Source organism: Fundulus heteroclitus, chromosome 7 (assembly GCF_011125445.2).
Source record: "Fundulus heteroclitus isolate FHET01 chromosome 7, MU-UCD_Fhet_4.1, whole genome shotgun sequence".
NCBI classification, from domain to species: Eukaryota; Metazoa; Chordata; class Actinopteri; order Cyprinodontiformes; family Fundulidae; genus Fundulus; species Fundulus heteroclitus.
In genome coordinates, this window is record NC_046367.1 from 16,184,495 (window position 1) to 16,202,345 (window position 17,851).

A 17,851-nucleotide genomic window follows, 5' to 3' on the forward strand; every position below is an offset into this window, starting at 1 on the left:
GGAAGTCTGCTGATTTCACACCTGCCCAGCAGACAGGAGCTGACGCCCTCCACAGGAAGGGTAGGCTGCTAAACAAGCTGGTTGTTCACAGACGGCTGTGTTAAAGGAAAATTAAGTGGAAGGAAAAACTGACAGCTGAAAATGGCGCACGAGCAACAGGAATAACCGAGGCCTTGAGAGGATGGTGAAACAAAGCCTGTTGAAGAGATTGAGGAGATATACAACTATAGCCTCAATGTCCTGGAGAGAACTGGACTTTTGCTCAGTGCTCTTACGTTTTCCTTTCAGTGGTCTGGAGGACGCTGGATCCAAGACGCTTGAAAATGTCCAAAGTCATTACAGCTGACATTTTTTAGAGCACTTCATTCTTCCCTCTGCTGATAAGTTCTGTGGAGATGCTGATTTCATTTTCCAATCAGACATTGCCAAACGTAGGTATATACATATACCTACTTTTCTGGCTGTGGTGTCACTCCTGGGTTCGGCAGCACACTGGTCTGACCTTGACTCCACAGAATCTAAGAAATGTCAGGAAGATGAGAAGCACCAAAGCCAACGATGCAGGTGAGGTGAAGGCATCTTTTAAAGCAGCCGGGGCTTCCACACATCAGCAGAACCGCAGGCTGATCTCCATGCCATGCTGCATCGATGCAGACATTACTGGACAGGAAGCCCTGACCAGGTAGCTGTGGAGTGGATCATACCATGCAGCACACAGACATGCTTTTCAATAGACAGGCCCACCTTATTAAAACAAAGGAAATCTGTCTTTTGTTGTAATATTCTACCTTTCTGAGAAACCCAATTTAAGGATTTTATTAGCTGTAAGCTTTTTATCCAAATGAACAGAAATAATCCATCACTACTTAGTCCACATAATAAATACAGGTTTAACTTTTAGAATAGAATTACTAAAATAAGTTGACATTTTGACCAGCTCCAGTCATAGCTTAAGAGCGATTCAGAGTAAGGAGATGACAGACACTTTTATGGTAGTTGGGATGTGTGGTGAGTGTTTAAAAGGTAAATTGGTCCCTGGATCACGGTGGAATTGGGCGGACTTTGATGCGCAGATCAGTGCGTCTTTTCTCTGCCTTTACTCACCAGCCTGGAAAGTGAGAAGCGCTCCGCGCAGCAATCAAGGCAAGGCAAATTTATTTATATAGCACATTTCAGTACAGAGACAATGCAAAGTGCTTTACATTATTAAAATATAGGAAAATAAAACATAATAAAAGCAAGTTGGAATAAAATGTAGAGACAAAATAACACATGGGAGAAGAGAAACTTAAAGCAAACATTAAAACAGTTGGACTACAAAGTTGAACTAATGATGTTTCAGTAGAACATTTTAACTAGAACAGTTGAAGGCAATCCTAAAGAAATGTGTTTTTAATCTTGATTTAAAGGAACTCAGGCTTTCAGCACATTTACAGTTTTCTGCAAGTTTTATTCCAGATAAGCGGAGCATAGGAACTAAAAGCTGCTTCTCCATGTTTGGTTCTGGTTCTAGGTATGCAGAGTAGGCTGGAGCCAGAAGACCTTAGTGGTCTGGAGGGTTGATACACTGATAACAAGTCTGTGATGTATTTAGGTGCTAAGCCATTTAGGGATTTATAAACTAACAGAAGTATTTTAAAGTCTATTCTCTGAGATACAGGGAGCCAGTGTAAGGACTTTAGAACTGGGGTGATGTGCTCTACTTTCTTAGTCTTGGTGAGACTGCAGCATTCTGGATCAGCTGCAGCTGTCTGATCCACTTTTTAGGCAGACCTGTGAAAACACTGTTGCAGTAATCAATTCTACTAAATATAAACGCATGGATTAGTTTTTCCAGATCCTTTTGAGTCATTAGTCCTTTAACCCTGGAAATGTTCTTCAGGTGATAGAAGCCAGGGAGGGAGACAAGCAAACTACATATGACCACTTAGGCTAGTACCATTATTATTTACAATACAGAAATACTTTTTTTTGTATATATTTCCTGCGACTTTTTCCATTTTTTAAAAAAAAATGTTTATTGTTGAGAGCGTTTCTGTAAATAATATAAAAATTCCTCTATACTATATTCTTTGTAGATTTCTCCAATTTTCATGATTATTCAATGTTTTTTTCCTATTGTATATATTTCCTGCAACTTTTTCCATTTTTTAAAAAAATGTTTATTGTTGAGAGCGTTTCTGTAAATAATATAAAAATTCCTCTATACTATATTCTTTGTAGATTTCTCCAATTTTCATGACTATTCAATGTTTTTTTCCTATTGTGTATTTATTCTCAATAAAACTGTGTAACTAGAGTCACATTTTTAAGCCGTGCAGGCGCTGAAACTAATTAATCTCCCTCTATGGGGATGTTTAAGTTTATCTTATCTACATATTAATTTTTGTATGATTTCTGTTTCCTCCATCCTCCCTGCTTAAGACATTAAGCTCGCTAAAAGTCCTCATCATTATTCCTAACATTGTTTTCCACTTTAGGAGCTCCTTTAAGGTCTAAGATGCTTTGTTAACTTTGATCGTCAAATTCTAAGATCTTGCATAAAGTAACGTCACTAAATGCTACGTAGGATTCTTTGTGAATATGGGCGCTGCTCTCCGGGTTGGCCTCTGCGTTTAGAATCGCTCAGCAGGTGGAGTGCAGTAACCACTGATGTACAGCAGGGGGAGCTCGAGATGGAACAGGAGACCGAGTTCAGGAAATCCATTTGTGTAACATCAGATGACATCTTACTCAAGGCTTCCTGTCATGTTTGCAGATATATTTAGGGCTGTGGTTAAAAAGAAAGAAAAAAAACATTTCCTCTCTTAAAACTGGCACAGCTGTTTTAAAGGTGTTGAAAATACCCTTTGAACAAGAGTGGTCCGGCTGTGGTTCTGTTTATGTCAAATGAGCTCATACAATGTCTTTCATCTACTAACGTGGCAAGACGAAATCTGTAAATATTGAGAAATCATCCTAACTTGATAAAGGCTTGGCATGGGCCATTTTCCAGTTTTATAAAGATAAAAATGTCTCCATCAATGTCTCTGTGGTTTAAAGTCCTTTTGATAAAAATGTTAGCGAAAGTGCTGCACTGACCAGTTTCAGGCATTAACTGGATTTTAACATGTTCATGATAGATCACGTTTGATTACTATGATAAATGATATTACCAATGCCCACCCACCACTCTTACTAAGATTAAACACTTTAAGCTGCAAGCAGCATGGTGGCTACCTGAGCAAATAGCCAAAAAGGTATAAATAGTAGGACTAATTTGTCGAATAAGCACTTGCAAATTACTAAACAAAACTTAAGGGGGGATTGACTTGGAAAAATGTTGAGCAATGTATCAAAACCGATGAAACACACCTTTGCCAAAAGTATTTGCTTACCTGCCTTGACTGATATGTACTTAAGGGACATTTTATTCTTAATCATACAGTGTAATATGTGGGTCCACCCTTGGCAGCTATAATAGCTTCAGCTCTTCTAGGAAGGTGGTACCACCAGGCTTCAGTGTGTTTATGGGAATTTTTGACCATTCTTCCAGAAGCACATTTGTGAGGTCAGACACTGATGTTGGCCGAGAAGGCCTAGCTCCCAGTCTAATGTGTCGCAGTTGTTTTATTGGGCTGAGGTCAGGACTCTGGTGTGGATGACTGGGGAATATTTAGGATTAAGGAAATATCCCAACTGGACTTGTTGCACAGGTGGCATCCTATCACAGAACCACTGAGAACCCACTGAGCTCCTGAGAGCGACCCATCCTTTCAGAAACAGTCGTCATGCCTAGGTGCTTCATTTTACACGCCTGTGATGGACTCACCTGATTTCCATTATTTGGATGTGTGAGTAATTACTTTTGGCAATATGGTGCACAAAAAAAAAGGGGGGGGGGAGTATATATTTAGAAATAAAAGCAATTACATTATGCCAATTGTGTAACTTTTACACATATGATTTTCTGAAGATAATCACCTAATCTTTTAATCCAGGACGAACTCATTGATTTAATCTCCCATTACTGGGACTTCTGGTCAAAATGGCAACAAATTAAAATGATTTCAATTAGACATCAGAATGAAAGTGAAACTTAACACAACATACAAGTTAGGCAGATGCTGGATACACTGTGATTTGGTGGCATTTATTGTTACACTAAAAGGCTTTAATCAACCCCATGCCTAACATGGGCAAAACCAAACCAGTACCGTATGTTTCGGACCATAAGGCGCACTATGAATTACGGGCCTATGTTCAGACATAAACTGCACCGGATTATGAGGCGCATTAAATATTCTTCTAAGTGTGTAATATCACTGCGCTGCAAAAAGGGAACTAAAAGTAACATTTTCTTGATTTGAGCAGATAAATAAGACAATTTGCCAAATTAAATAAGGAATTTGCACTTAAAATAAGAACAATTCAGCTCCGTCATCTTATTTCAAGTGCAGCATATCTAATTATATCTTATTTTAGGGGTAAAAATACTCATTCCATTGGCAAATTATTTAGCTGCTCAAACCAAGGAAAAATATATTAATTTCAAGACAATTTTACTTTCAAGTTCCCTTTTTGCATTGTGCTCCTCCTTAACACCGCTCTCTCCTGAGAGGACAGCAATCTCTCTGTCGGGAGGACAGAGTAGTTGGACTACACTGCTGTTTCTAACATAAAGCTAAAATAAAGTTTTATACTGAATTAACTTTGTTTATTGTTGCTAGCGCATACTCCTATCGTGGGTTGCCTTACGTGAATGGCACTTCTAGGTAGCGACAATGTACCGTAATGCTCCTAATGCTCCATTGAGCGCAGCGGCTTCACTGCTTACCAAAGTCGTACTTACACATTTTAACAGATTTTTGAGCGCATTGTACCACATAAAATCGGCCAGTAAACACAACAGTAATCATATATAAGGCGCACCGGATTATAAGGCACACCCTCAATTTTTGAGAAAAATTCAAGGATTTTAAGTGCACCTTATAGTCTGAAAAATATGGTAAATGCAAACACTTTCAGGAAGCTCCAGTTCATTAAAATAAGACAAAGGCAAGGTTCCATGTTCTTTATTTGCTAAGGGCGCAATGCTTTTTTTTTTTGTTATATTTCTGTGCACAAAAAAACCTCACAAAGTGAAAGTCCACATCGCGACTGTAGCTCCAGAATTCAACGTCACACCATGGCCAAAACAAAAGTCGGCAAAAAAACAGGGCGCAGAACTCTGTACAGTCAATATCATCTTTAAAAATAACACAAGGACAAAAATGTTCCTCTTAAATCAAATTCTATTTTTTTAGTGAAATACAACAAAATAAATTCTATAAAATAAGAGCAAAATATTTAAATATAATACGGTGGGCAGAATATTTTCATTTGCAGGAGTATTTGGTATGTTTTAGACAAAAAAAAAAAGAAAAAAGAAAAAAAAAAGGAAAAAAAAAATAATTTCAAAAAATACACGCATTCAAGTTACCAATTAAATACAGTATTTACTGATGTTTACCTTTTACTCCTACAGAATTACAAGTTAGCTCAAGTTGAAAGAAGATTAACCAGCCTCTAAAAACAAAAACAAAAAAAAAAACAAAAAAAAAACAAAACAAAAAAAAAAGAAAAAAAACAAACCCCCTGCTGTGGGAGCTTCCCGCAGTGGAGCGAGGAGAGGGTGGGGGTCGGGGGGCTGCTCGGGTTGGTCCCCCCGGTCGCAGCCAGACGCCAGCCTGACCCGGCTCCACGGAAGAGAGGAAGCCGATGGGCAACGAGTCCGTCTACAACTACGCTCTATAGAGGAGACAGAAGCCGACCGCGCTAGTCGATAACACACCAGAGGGCCCGGCGCAGCAATCCTGTTGCATATGTGTTCGTTTATTTTTTTTTCTGTATTCCTATAGATGAAAGCGAAAGCCGTCTAAAACCCACCGAAACCGACTGCCAAAAAGTGAAGTTGGAGGATTACAATGTGCAATTGAAAAAGCCACTTATACATTGGTTCAAAAATGTCGCCCTCGTTGTAAATAGGGGGAAGATGAGTAGAAAAAGAAAAAAAAAAAAAGAACGCAAAAAAAAAAAAAAACAATTTCGAAAAAGATAAACCTAAGGGTAAACAGCGCCCCACATCTGGAGGTTTGGATTAAGAACAGCTTTAGGTTGTTATGATCACAAGTCTTCCCTTGGGCTACACTATTTCTGGTGAGAAGCCATGCTAAATGTTACAGCATATTAACTAGAGCTTCAAAAGAAAAAAAAAAAAAAAAAAAAGGTCGGAAGTAAGAACCAGAACAAACAAACGAAAAAGAGAAAGGCAATGAGTTTCAGAACAATGTTGCATCACTGCTTTTTCACATCAACCGAACGCCGTCGAAGTCCGCCCGAACCACTTCCACGTCTCGCACTAAAACCAACCACAGCTCGTGAGTCGATTTGGCATGGGTCATAAGGTCGCCGAGGAGCTTAAGTATAATTATTAGAATTGTGATAAACAATGAGTCCTTCGACAGCTGAATGAGCGGATCAACGTCCAATGGCAGAACAAACTTTACTGCTGAGTAAGGATGATAAAACAAAGAGGAGGAGTTGTCTTCTTAGAGGTTTCTCTTTTCTTTTTTTATCTTTTTTTTTTTTTTTGGGACCTTTTCTTATTTATAGAATCCATTTTGTTTTTCATATCTGCAACATCTCCCAACAGCAACCCACACCGAGTTATGCTACTGGGGAATCTGAACAGTCAGAAACATTAACTATGTACACCTTTTCGTCGTGTAGATAAGCGCATCGGCATCGTCAGCTCTGGGTAAATTTTTGTTTCTCTTATTAGAGCTCCTGTCCACTCCTTCGCCTCTGTAGTCGCCAGCAGGCCCCCTGTCGCGCGCTCAGGCAGCTCCAGGCCAGGGGAGAGCGCCTCCAGCAGGCGGACTGGCGGCCTGGAGGGGGGGGTGGGGGGTGTTTGATGGGAGGCCTGGCTCTGCCCTGCCTTGGGGCCGGCGAGAGAGAGAGAGAGACAGAGAGGCCCGACGAGGAGCCTGTTGACCGAAGGATGAGAGGAAGGTGAGCAGGACGATGGAGGCTCGAGGCACAGCAGAAGAGGGGAGGCGAGGTTACTCCTTAGGCGGGGCGGGTGCCGGGGTGGAGGTCGGGGCGGGGGCCACCTCCTCGGTGCCCTCCCAGTTCTCTTGTGGCCGCGAGCCGGAGCTGGGAGCGGTACCGGGGCCGGGGGTCGGAGTCTGGGCCGGGCCTGGGGTCGGGGCGGAGGCGGGACCGGGACGCTGGGGGTTGTTCATGTGCTGAGCAGCGGGCCCGGTGTACGGCTGCCCATGGGGGTGGTTGTTCTGTTTGGGTGGAGAGAGAGGAGGGGGGAAAATAGTCAGGATGTGCATTTAAAACCAAAAAAAAAAGGACAAACATGTCCGCATCTATAGCTTCTTTTGCGTCAAATGCAAAGAAGAAAGAGTCTTTTGAGATTTGTTTACAGTCGACAGAGTCTTTAATGACCATTTCTCCAGGCAACTCTAGTTTTTCAGGCTTCAACCCATTTTGTTGTCATACAAACTGTGGAGCAGGCAGCATTTTATACTGGTGGCTCGCTGTCAGGCTCTGCTGCTGGAAAGCTTTGTTGAAACGAAGCTGAAATTAAGCACTTCCAAGAAAAATCTTCAACTATCTTCTCCAACGAACGGCTATGGAAAAAGCCAGAGCTGCAGCTGGGATTAAACCCCCGCCGGCAGCGATCATCAGCAGCTAAAAGCTGAAGCCGAAATAAAATCCTTTTAAGCGTTTAGCATTTAGATTGTAATAAGTAGAGTTTGAGTGAAAACGAGGAGCATCGACTCCACACACGCAGCAGCCCGCCACCATCCTTAACTTCTGATCATCTATGGATGATCCACAGGGCTGTGGTCGTTTTTATTTTATCCTCTGAACTTTAATGGGGTAGGGGTTAAAAATGTATAAAAGATGCTTAATGGACATTTAGCTCTGACAGAAAACTGTGATGTCATATCAATCTTGAAAGACAGAAAGAAAGAGACAGAAAGAAAGAAAACAGACAGAAAGAAAAAGAAATAAAGAAAGACAGACAGACAGACAGAAAGACAGAAAGAAAGAGACAGAAAGAAAGAAGACAGACAGAAAGAAAGAGACAGAAAGAAAGACAGAGACAGAAAGACAGACAGAGACAAAGACAGACAGACAGAAAGACAGACAGAAAGAAATAAAGACAGACAGAAAGAAAGAAATAAAGAAAGACAGACAAAGAAAGAAGACAGACATAAAAAAAGAAGACAGACAGAAAGAGACAAAAAAAGAAGACAGACAGAAAGAGACAGAAAGAAAGACAGACAGAAAGAAAGAGAGACAGAAAGACAGAAAGAAAGAGACAGACAGAAAGAAAGAAGACAGACAGAAAGAGACAGAAAGAAAGACAGAAAGAAAGAGACAGAAATAAATAAATAAATAAAGACAGACAGACAGAAAGACAGAGACAGAAAGAAATAAAGACAGACAGACAGACAGAAATAAAGACAGACAGACAGAAAGACAGACAGAAAGAAAGACAAAGAAAGAAAATACCACAAGACAGATTCAGAGCTAATCTTTTTTAAGCTCTTCATGTTTTTTCTTGTTGGCCCAACTAGAAATGATTTTTCCTGAAAGTGCTGAGAACGTGTGCGTATAGCATTTGAAGACGACAGCATCCTGCTTTAATCCCACGTTTCAGGAAGGGATCCTACGCCTCTGCATGCTCTCAGAGAGCAGATCCTTCCTGCGTGAGTCGCGGCGCTGAAGGGTCCAAACCAACACGCAGCTTTCACTGCCTAGAAACCCGAGTCTCCTGATTACAGCAGCACTCCGAGCCAAGCGGCACTAAAAACATCACGCGTCGCCCCGGCAACCGCTGCCGTTAATGGACACGGGCGGTCGGGTTACGGGAAAACGGACGCCGCCTCGATCAGCGCGCCGCTTTCAGGGAAAGACGAGACGGCGGAGCGGCCTCCTCTCGGGTCCTACCTGCTGGAACTGGGTGGTTCCAGGAGAGTGAGGGTACAGAGAGGTGTCCTCAGGGGGAGAGGAGTCTTGGTCATCAGGGGCCTCCTGCTCATCGGGCTCCTGGAATACAAAACACAGACATGATCACAAGTCCAATAACACTGCATTATAAAAATAGAATCTGCCTATTATTTTTCTGGACAGTGCCCTGGGTTCAACGCTAAGCTTTGGTGTTTCACTGGGACATGATGTGCAGGCTACACAGGAAAGTCACATTTCCTACTTCTGTGGTGCAACAGAGGGATCCCGTGCATCCTCTCTACATGTCACATATGGCCTGTTAAAGGGTAAGACATTATATCTGCCTTAAAACAGAGGATGCAACAAGAAAATCTAATGGAGACGCTGAATTCTTGCTTTAGATGGGAGTTACATCCTTCATAAATCCTAGTGCGACTCTCCAATTCATGCCGGAAAAGTGAACGTTTGTGGCGTCTTTGACTTCAGACATAAATCAATCGGAAATAAAAGCCTTCAGTAAGGATTCGCTTTACCAACTGAGGCTCTATAGGAATGAAACCAATCTTCTAAAGGGATACAAGAGTTGACATTTTGGGATGGGGTGGGGGTGAGGGGGGGCTGCCAGAGGTGTCAATTTACATCAGGATCTCAATAAATTTGAAATCTGAAAAGATTTTATTTGATTCTGTAACTAAATTCAAAAAGTGCACCCCGTATGTTTTAGATGCGTTACACAGTGATGCATTTTCCTAAAATTCAGCTTCGAAGGTACAACACATTACAGAAGACCAACATGTTTTTAATCTAAACCTGTAGACGTAATGAAGTGCGTGTCCATGAATGCACCCGGAGGCTGGAGGTGTTTCTCTGCTGAAGGGTCAGTCCTCGGCGCTTTAGGAGCAGCCTTCAGCTAGTCTCCAATGTTAGGTCTGGTGTCTCCATTGTTAGGTTCTCTGTGGGGTTTAGGTTGGACCAGTGTACTGACCAAGAGCTCGTTAAAGCAGCTGCTGCTGATGGAAAATGAAACATCTGCAGGTACTTTGTCCGTACAGGGAAGCATGACATGCTCTAAGATATTCTGGACAGCTGTGCTGACTTTGGACTTGATAAAACACAACGGACAGCATCTCAACTCATCAATGACTGAAAACTTCCCACTGGACCTCAATCGTCTTTGATTCACAGCCTCTGCACACGCTTCCTCCAGCTTCTGGGACCCTGACTTTACTTTCTTCTGAAAAGAGGACTTTAAAGCGCTGAGCCACAGCCCGGTTCTGCTTAGCCCAGGTAAGATGCCTCTGGTGTTATCCCATGTTCTGGATACGTCTGCGAGCTTGGCGGTTCTTGAAGCAGAGGCTTGTCTCGTCTGCTGAATCTCCACCAAACTCCTGAATGGACTTTGCAATCCTCTCGAGGCTGCAGTCATTCCTGTTGCTTGTCTGTCACACGTCTTCCTTCCACTCAACTTTCCTTTAATGTGTAAACAGCCAGCCTCCGTAGCAGATTTCTTCTGTGCCTTACGCAGCTTACAGAGGGTGGCAAAGACTGACCACTATAAACCCATTAGGTCTTTCCCCATCACTGTGCAGACCAGAACATCTCCAGAAAATAAACATTTATGTGTATTTTATTGGTCTTGTGTAATCATTCTAATTTTCTGAAACTACATTTTTTAGGTTTTCACGAACTAAAATCCACAATTCTCAAGATCGACAGAAACAAGGGCTTTAAATACATCACTGTGTAAAACATCTACATAATATACATCACTTCTTGAATTGAATCACTAAAAATAAATGCTTTTCTCTGTGATTTAGCTGTGTTATTGACAGGAGTTGCAGTTAGTGCGGTTCTCCTGTCATGAAAGCAACGCGGGCTTCGACAACAGCGGGCTTTAAACCAACGAGCCGCTCTGTGTGTGTGTGTGTGCAGCGGCGTAACACGCCGTCCTGCTGCCGGTTAAAGCGAGCAGCATCCCACATAATCAGCAATGGCCCACCCAGGCTTCCTTAAAGTACAGCAATCAACAATAAAGACAGTTTTTTTTTATATTTGGTCACAGAGGTCTACAATATGATACAAGATAGAAAGGTGATGATGTGCAGTTTTAGGACTTTTATTCAGACAATCTACATAGTAAACCATGAAGCTATCTGAAGAGTTGTTGAACGTGTCTGGAGGACTAAACATTGATCACTCGGTGTTCCTCTGCTGAACCTTTAGGGACATTTTGTTGAATTTCCTTCCCTTATGTCGTGTTGCCTGGAATACTGACCTTCCCTGGGCTTTCCTGAGTACACTTGAGCTGTGTATGGAATATTACAGGAGAAGTGTGTCACTTAACTGGATTTTTTTCATCATGATAAATACAATTAGCTCATGTGAAGTGAGAAAAATTGAATTTTGGGTTTACTGGTCAATTCAGCCACTAAAACCAGACATATTCATCCGACCAAACAATCCGATTAGAATGATTTAGGTTTATAAATTACATTCAAATGTTCTGTCTATTTAAAAAAAAAAAAAAAAAAAGAACACAGTGAAAAGCTAAAGAACATAACATATTCCATGTAGTCAAATTCATATTACCTACAAAACAAACAACATCAACAAGGCCAGTTATTACAGTGGGTTGTTGTGCTGAGATCAAACTCGGTCAACCAGAAAGTTTATTTTAGGGCTTTTCCACCAAACAGGTTCCAGTTCTTAACCAGGGCTGCTTCTAAAACCAAAAGAACCGGTTTGCTTTTCCACCACGCGAGAGTCGAGTCACTGTAAACATCTTATCCGTTTATCGTTTGATTCTCTGCTGGTTTTATTCTGTGTTTGCGAAGCATTGTAAGAGTGGAACACACTAGCAAGGCAAGAGTCTTGCTCTTATAGCAACCATCTGGAGACATGAACGGACCTACAGCGCTAAAGAACTGAGTCAGTGGATTCAGCGGAAAAATAATCAGCTGTGAGCCGATTACTTATTTGATTATAGACATAACACTATGTGATGGCTTATTTTAAAGTAAACTCTGGGACCACGAGACAGTTTTTGTTATTCTGGTGCTAATCCAACATCTTAGGGAATTGTCACTCCGTTTAAAATGAGCTTTAGTTCAGTTTACCTTTTGGTAAACCCAACAATCATCTTGGGCTGCACTCTAGATGATTGCTGGCCTACATACCTCATTATCTGAGCTAATGATGCTATGTTAGCCTAGCCGGCTAATAGCCGCTACCTTTAGAAACTTTAAAAGACTTTTGCATGAAATGGTAGCGAGAAACAAACTAATAATCTGATTAATTTGTTACTAGCTCAGAACACAGCATCTGCTTCCAGTATTTACCTTTAGGACTCCCAGACCAGACACCTGACATATAGAGAGACTGGATGAGGGTTATAGTGATACGTTATGGTTCGCTCTTTGGGAGAAAAGAAACCAAACCACCTAAAAGGTTACAAGTTAACAAACTTATCGACTGATTCAAACCAAAGTAAACAAACTATACGAGGAGAAACCGCCTTAATCTTGCTGCAGGTCTGCTGGTGGTTCCTAGAGTCTCTAAAAGTAGAATGGGAGGTCTGTGAGGCAGACACCCTGTCTACTTTTAAAACTAGGCATAAAACTTTCCTTTTTGATAAAGCTTATAGTTAAAGTGGCTCATATTACCCTGAGCTATCTCTATAGTTATGCTGCTATAGGCTTAGGCTACTGGAGGACATCAGTCTATTTTTATCGTTCTGCTAAGTTCTACTGTTCTCCAATTTGCATTGTTTGTTATTTCAGCTTTTAACTTTTGCTCTCTGTCATTTTTTCTCTTCATAGTAGGTACACCTGGTCTGGCGTTCTGTTAACTGTGACATCATCCAGGGGAGGCAGATCATCCGCTATTACCATCTAATGTAGAACAGATTACTGGATCAATGTGTGCTTCTCTCTTGTTGCGTCTCTGCTCTGTCTTCTCTAACCCCCAGTCAGTCACGGCAGATGACCGTTCATACTGGTTCTGCTGGAGGTTTTCCTCCCTGTTAAAGGGGAGTTTTCCTCTCCACTATCGCTTCATGCATGTTCACTATAAGGGATTGCTGCAAAGCCATCAACGTTGCAGACGACTGTCCCTGTGGCTCTACGCTCTTTCAGGAGGAGTCAAGACTTGATGCAATCTACTGGGTTTCCTTAGATAGGAAACGTTTTAACCAATATGTGTAATTTGATTGAATTTCACTTTGTAAAGTGCCTTGAGATGACGTGTTATGAATCAGTGCTATATAAATAAAATTGAATTGTAAATCGCTGAAGGGCAATGCTTTTACTCTGGTTTCTGATTTAAATGTGACCAATCAAAAACTAAGCTAAGCTTCCAGAGTTTTAAACATGGCGCTCACAATGCTTCATTGGCAGCGATTTCCCATGAGGCCGTGCGTAGCTCCTGACCCAAGTCTTTCCTCTAGTCCAGCAGGTAGCCGGCGCTGGACTAGCAACAGTTTTTCAGTACCGGACCAGAGTTTGTCTCAGTGGAAACACAAAGAACCGGGCGGCGCTTAGTCAGTGCGAGCTCCAGTTAGGTACTGGGACTGGTTTGGTGGAACAGGCCCATGAAGAGTTTTCCCTCAACACCATCTCTAAAAATACAGTAAAGCCCAGAATAATTCATACCCCTGGCAGATATGGGATTCAAGTTTGACTTTACTTGAATGTTTCTTCGCACTGGCTATGATTACGTCTTGGAGCGACCCAGCCAGACTCTTAATTTAAATCTGAGCAAAAGTTTATGGTACTGGCAATAAGGTCGAAAATCATCAAAATACCAGTGGAAACATGCAAACATATAAGGTTTTGATTGCTGAAATGCCAATAATGACTTTTCCACTAACCAAAAACAGAAAAGTCATTTCCTTTAATTTCCTGTCTTATTTCTTTTCATAAACAACCGTCAAGGTTGACTGAAAATACTTTTAAAGCTACACCTGCGAGGGGTATGAGTAAGTTTGGGCTACATGATTAGGTCAGTGTGAGACTGTGGGTGTGAAGGCTGCTTTGTTAATGCCCTTACCTCTTCAGGACAGAGTTCACAAGCCTTGGCCAGTGTCATGCGGGCACTGTGGGAACGCTCCAGAAAATATCCATTGGAGGTCTCGTTGCTCTGAACTGGAGGGGACCAGTTGTTGTAGGTGTACTGGGGATTTCCCGTGTATGGCCTCCTCTCCAGCTCATCGCCTAGCCACTCGACTGCCCATGTCCACTTTCGCTTCAAGTCACCGTTGCTCTGCGAGAGGAGAAACAATAGTCAAATGTGGATTTGCTGATTTTCGGAGCCAGGATGAAAGTCATTGAGCAACACCTTAATGACAATACAGTGGACAAAGCAACTAATACTGGCATGAATGCAGCATCAACTAAAGAAAATGGCTTCGTCTGTCAGGAGGAGTACCTGCAGGATCTGATAAGCCACAGAGCAGTTGCTAAAGAGGGCCACCATGCACTTGATGCACTGATAAGCCCGTTTCTGGTAGTGGTTCTTGGAGCGCTGAATGGTGTCAAACAGCCCGTCTCTGTCATCAGGGATGCCTTTCAGCACGTTGTGGATCCTTAAAACACAAAGAATGTCAAACTTCAGACAATAATCAGAGGAAATATGACCTGTTCAGGGCCTTGAGACTTCAGTTTCTTCACATTTTGCTAAGGGACAACCAACAAACCTCAACCAACTTTCTGGGACTATACCAAGACAATGTACACTGCAAAAACAGATCTAAAAATAAGTAAAATGTTCTTAAAGTTAGTGTATGTATCCTTCATTTGAGCAGGTAAATAATATTATCTGCCAATGGAATCAGTATTTTGACCCCTAAAATAAGATATTTAGACATCCTGCACTTGAAATAAGATGGAGATGAATTGTTCCTATTCTAAGTGCAAAATTCTTATTCCATTGGCATATCATCTTATTTACCTGCTCAAATCAAGGACAAATACACTAATTTTAAAGAATATTTTACTTATTTCTAGTTCTGTTTTTGCAATGTAGGGCATAATTATGAAGAGAAAGGAAAATTTCATTTGGTTTACAAATTAAAAGGTGAGAAGTGTGGCCTTCCTTCGCTTTTATCTGACCTGAGCTAATATTCTGTAGAATCTCCCATCGCTGCTTTTTCAGCTTTAGCTCCGTAGAGGTTTGTGAATTTTTTTGCTCATCCTTCATTAAAAAGCTCTAAGTTCAGTCAGATTATACGAAGAACCTCTGTGAACGTGAATTTTAAAGTTTTTCCACACCTTTTTAATTATATTTAGATCTAGATTTCAATTAGGCCCTTCTAACATGTGACTATTCTTTGACCTAATCCATTGTGTTGCAGCCCTGGCACTATATTTAGTCTCATCGTCCTGATGGAAGGCGTGTCTCCACCACCGCCGCTCATTTGCAGACTAACAGGTTTTCTTCCAAGACTGCCCCTTATTTAGCTCCAACCATCTTCCCATCCCCTCTGAACAGCTTCCTGATCCTGCTAAAAAGAAAAGAAAGCATCGCCACACTCTTTACTTATTCGGCTGTTCGGTTGATATATGCCCCGTGAGACAGTCAGAGCTCGAAATATCATTTAATAACCTAAACCTGGATTCGATTGAACAATATTTGAAAACCATGTGTCGTTCCCTTATCGCTTCACAATTAGGCACTACTTAATGTTGATCCCTCACATAAAATTCCCAAAACAGACTGAAATTAGTGATTGTAATGGGACGAAACGGGAACATTTCAAGGTATATAAATACTTAAGCAAGGTGCTGTATGCGACAGGCCGACCAGTGAAGCTGACCTGTGTGTTTGCCAGGAGTCCTCGATGAGTAGGATCTGTAGCAACAGGTCAAGGTAAGGCCTCAGCTCATAGGTGTAGGAATACGCCACCTGCAAACAAAGAACACATCATCTTTCCTCCTTTTCCCCTTTGGGATTAAACTGTTTTGAAACTGAACTGAATCTCAAAACAAGCCTTGCATAAAAATGCTTTAGTGACCCGGCTTGTTGGAAAGGGGGGGGGTCCATCGGGTGCTTACCTGCCAGAGCAGCTCACTGAGCACAGTGGAGGAAAACTGGGGGTTCTCCCAGCAGCAGAAGCGAAGCAGCTTCACCGTCTCCTCGGAGTTGCTGCAGTCCTCGATGATCTTCTTCACGTAGCTGGTCCTCACAAACAGAATCTCCGCCACTAGCTGCTGCACAGGCATGACAGGAGCCGTCAGGTTGGTGTCCCCGTACGGGTTGGGAAGCGGAGGATTGCCTGATCGGGACAGGAAACGGCAGCTTTAGATTAGTCCGGCTGATGGGAATCCTCATCTCCCGTCGCGCGGTTACACTGCGGACCTGATGCGCCTACCGTTGATGGAGGACTGCATGCGCGTGGAGACGTCGCAGCAGCGGACGAGCTGCGACACCACGGTGTAGAGCTTGCCCAGCTCAGCGTACTGATACTTGATGGGAGGGCCAGGGCCCTCGTCCAGAGCGACCAGCATGAAGGTGGCGGGAACGTTGAGCTTCAGCAGCTGAGTCTTCTCTGCCAGGCCTGCGTGAGGGTAAGAGAAGAAGAGCGTGGCGAGGGGAATTAAAAAAAAACTGTAAGCTCCAAACAACTGGATGCTGAACAGATGAGGAGGCGGCCGCTGCTCACCCAGATTGGCGTACATGACAAAGAGGTTAAAGTACTGCTGCAGGTGGCGGCCGTGTTCAGAGACTTCTCTCCTGAGGAGGTTGAGTACGGCTCTCAGCAGGTGGTCGCTAAGGCTGAGGTTATCGCAGCCCTGAGACAGAGAGGAAAACCAGGATCAGCGGACGTCAGGCGCTCTGCTGCCCGGAGGCCACAACTCCGCCGCGGCACGTTTCTGATGCTGAACAGCCGCTCTCCGGCACCGACCTGAGCCGAGGGTCCTGGCGAGGCGGTGGGGGAGGGGCACGGCCCGTCTTGCAGCGAAAAGTGAGCGATGAAGACTATGAGCTTGGAAAAGGCGCCGCGCACCTCGGCGCTCGGGCACTCGAGCAGGTACTCGGAGAAGCGATTGGGGTAAGCAAAGAGAACATTGTGTGCAAACCAATAGCGTACATTCTTACTGTGTCTCAGCAGGATGCAGAGGGCGTCATACCTACAAAATAAAGGAGGGGGTGGGGGGGGACCAGCAACAACATTTTATAGACAAAAACTTGTCTTTTTTTTCTTTTTTAAATCATATAAACAAAAAGCAAAGAGAAGTTACCAGTCACTGGCAGGACCCCGTACTACTTTCTTGGTGTGGAAACCTGTGCTGAACAGGAACCTGGCAGCCAGCTGGGCGCTTATCATAGCAATCTCCTCTGCCTCTGGCAGAAGGTGGTCTTGTCCTGGGAAGAAAGGAAGAAAGGAAACACTGAAACTCATCCTTTGTTTTCTTCAGACCAAAAAAAAAAAAGTACTGTTAACTTCAAATAAAAAGTCACCGACATGGTTTAGAACCAAACACTCAAAATGCCTGAACTGCTGCTTGAATTTGTCATTTAGCTTTTTTTTCCCCTGATATCAATTGTACATTTATGACGAAAAATAGTATTTTGTAGTCAATTTCTTCAATTAAAGTTAAACTTTTGGCCATGAGATCGTCGAGGCATCAGAATCTAATCGCTGTTCTAATTATTGTTTTAATCCGCTCTGCTCTGTTTACTGGACATCTAACATGCTGATATTAGCAGGTTAATTAGCCAGGCTACCTTTTCATTCAGGCTTCGTACAACTGGGGAAAACTGCTGTCACTCCTTTACCTTCTCAGACCAGCATGATGGAAAAATCTTCAGACTTCACATCAAAACTTTTTAAAATCTCAGCAGCCTAATCTAATGGGTTCCC

At 42.6% G+C, this 17,851-nt stretch overlaps 1 protein-coding gene across 10 annotated transcripts in view; it reads right to left on the reverse strand.

The window, feature by feature from the left end:
* Window positions 1-5,038: 5,038 nt before the first annotated feature.
* Window positions 5,039-17,851, reverse strand: part of usp9 (ubiquitin specific peptidase 9) — a 42,213-nt gene continuing 29,400 nt past the window's right edge. For 4 of the 10 annotated variants that reach the window (XM_012864296.3, XM_036139044.1, XM_036139043.1 and 1 more), the window contains 11 exons: window positions 17,229-17,352; window positions 16,892-17,117; window positions 16,649-16,778; window positions 16,358-16,543; window positions 16,041-16,261; window positions 15,803-15,891; window positions 14,416-14,572; window positions 14,038-14,250; window positions 11,267-11,296; window positions 8,992-9,090; window positions 5,039-7,313 (listed from right to left, as the gene is read on the reverse strand). In XM_012864296.3, coding sequence (XP_012719750.1) covers window positions 7,083-7,313; window positions 8,992-9,090; window positions 11,267-11,296; window positions 14,038-14,250; window positions 14,416-14,572; window positions 15,803-15,891; window positions 16,041-16,261; window positions 16,358-16,543; window positions 16,649-16,778; window positions 16,892-17,117; window positions 17,229-17,352 — 1,706 coding nt within the window. In that variant the 3' untranslated portion in view covers window positions 5,039-7,082. The remainder of the gene's footprint in view (window positions 7,314-8,991; window positions 9,091-11,266; window positions 11,297-14,037; window positions 14,251-14,415; window positions 14,573-15,802; window positions 15,892-16,040; window positions 16,262-16,357; window positions 16,544-16,648; window positions 16,779-16,891; window positions 17,118-17,228; window positions 17,353-17,851) is intronic. The other 6 variants (XM_012864293.3, XM_036139042.1, XM_036139040.1 and 3 more) reach the window with 2 other exon arrangements.